Source organism: Haplochromis burtoni, unplaced genomic scaffold, assembly GCF_018398535.1.
Source record: "Haplochromis burtoni strain Fernald_Lab_line unplaced genomic scaffold, NCSU_Asbu1 Contig_3577, whole genome shotgun sequence".
NCBI classification, from domain to species: Eukaryota; Metazoa; Chordata; class Actinopteri; order Cichliformes; family Cichlidae; genus Haplochromis; species Haplochromis burtoni.
This window is the reverse complement of record NW_024585938.1, coordinates 1-1,228: the sequence shown is the minus strand read 5'-3', so window position 1 is coordinate 1,228 and position 1,228 is coordinate 1. Positions and strand designations below refer to the sequence as shown.

Here is a 1,228-nt window from a genome sequence, read left to right as displayed (position 1 = left end):
TCTCTTCAGTTTTGTCCTTCATAGCTTCAATCTCTTTCTGCAGGTCTTTGGTCTGAATCATGAGCCTCGCCTCGATGTTGTCCAGTGTGTCTTCAGCCTGAAACAGAAAACAAACACGAGCACATCAGCATCAGGCTGAACAAACGTCTCAGAGGTCATATGTGAAATATTTTGAATGTTTTACATCTTGGATCCTGTCTTTGGTCTCATCTTTGTTTCTGCTCGCTCTCTCTAAGAGGTTGTTAGCTTTGGCCTGAGCTTTGTCCGCTTCATAAATATCCTGAATGATCTTCTTCACATTAGTGTTCTCCATCTGCTCCCTAAATACAATAAACAAAGACGATTAAGGTTCAGAACACGAAGAGGACAAATATGTGTTCCACCTATAAATCACTAATCAGAAGGACAGGAAGTAAAAACATCAGAGAGCAGTGACACTCAGACTCAGAAAGCTGATTCTGCTCCTGCTGCCGAACATCCGAAGGACCAGTTCAGCACTGAAAGCATCTCACTATGCCTGAGAAAAACATCTAAAACATATGAAGAAAAATAATGTTTCATGCAGTCACAGATCAGCTGTGGATGTGTCCAAAACTCCTCAGTGTTTGTCTGAAAGACTAAAAATGAAAAATGGCCTCTGATACTGTCTGAGGTCATCTTCACAGTCACGGTATTATATTGTTCATGACATCATGAAGCTCCTGTTGGACAGCGTTGTAGTGAGAAGTTGTGTCCTTACCTTTTCCATTTTGAAATGTTATAGAGTCTTTCATTGATGACAAAAATGGGGGAAACACAAATGAGACAGAGCAAATGATCTAAAATCAAAAGAGTAAACATGGATGTATCTGTGGTAAAGTCTTAACTAGGGATGGGTACCAGTATCCGGTGCCATTATGGCACTGACATAAACGGTAGTAACCAGGCCGAAAAGCAGCGCACATTTCGGTGCTTGGTTTCGGTGCTTTTTTTTTTCTTGAGATGTCATACACTTTGGATTCTAGCCAATCATTTTACCTTTCCGAGGATAGTAGGCGGGTCCAGGTACTTACAGTCTTTTATTGCAGAGCTACAGATTAAAAATGCCCAAGGCGAAGCAGTCAAAAGTCTGGCTGTACTTCACAGCAAAAGATGCAAACTCAACAGTCTGCAACAAGTGCTTTAAGGTGATACTGTGATACTGTGCAAAGGAGGTAACACCTCAAATCTGATGAAACACCTGGCGACG

The 1,228-nt window shown here is 41.4% G+C and overlaps 1 protein-coding gene across 1 annotated transcript in view; it reads right to left on the bottom strand.

Moving 5' to 3' along the window:
• LOC106632894 (laminin subunit beta-4) overlaps positions 1-320 on the bottom strand; it is a gene marked incomplete at its 5' end in the record, with an annotated part of 4,973 nt that extends 4,653 nt beyond the window's left edge. Inside the window, 2 exon segments of the mRNA XM_014331602.2 lie at positions 1-97; positions 185-320. Coding sequence (XP_014187088.1) covers positions 1-97; positions 185-320 — 233 coding nt within the window.
• Between the last annotated feature and the right edge of the window lie 908 nt (positions 321-1,228).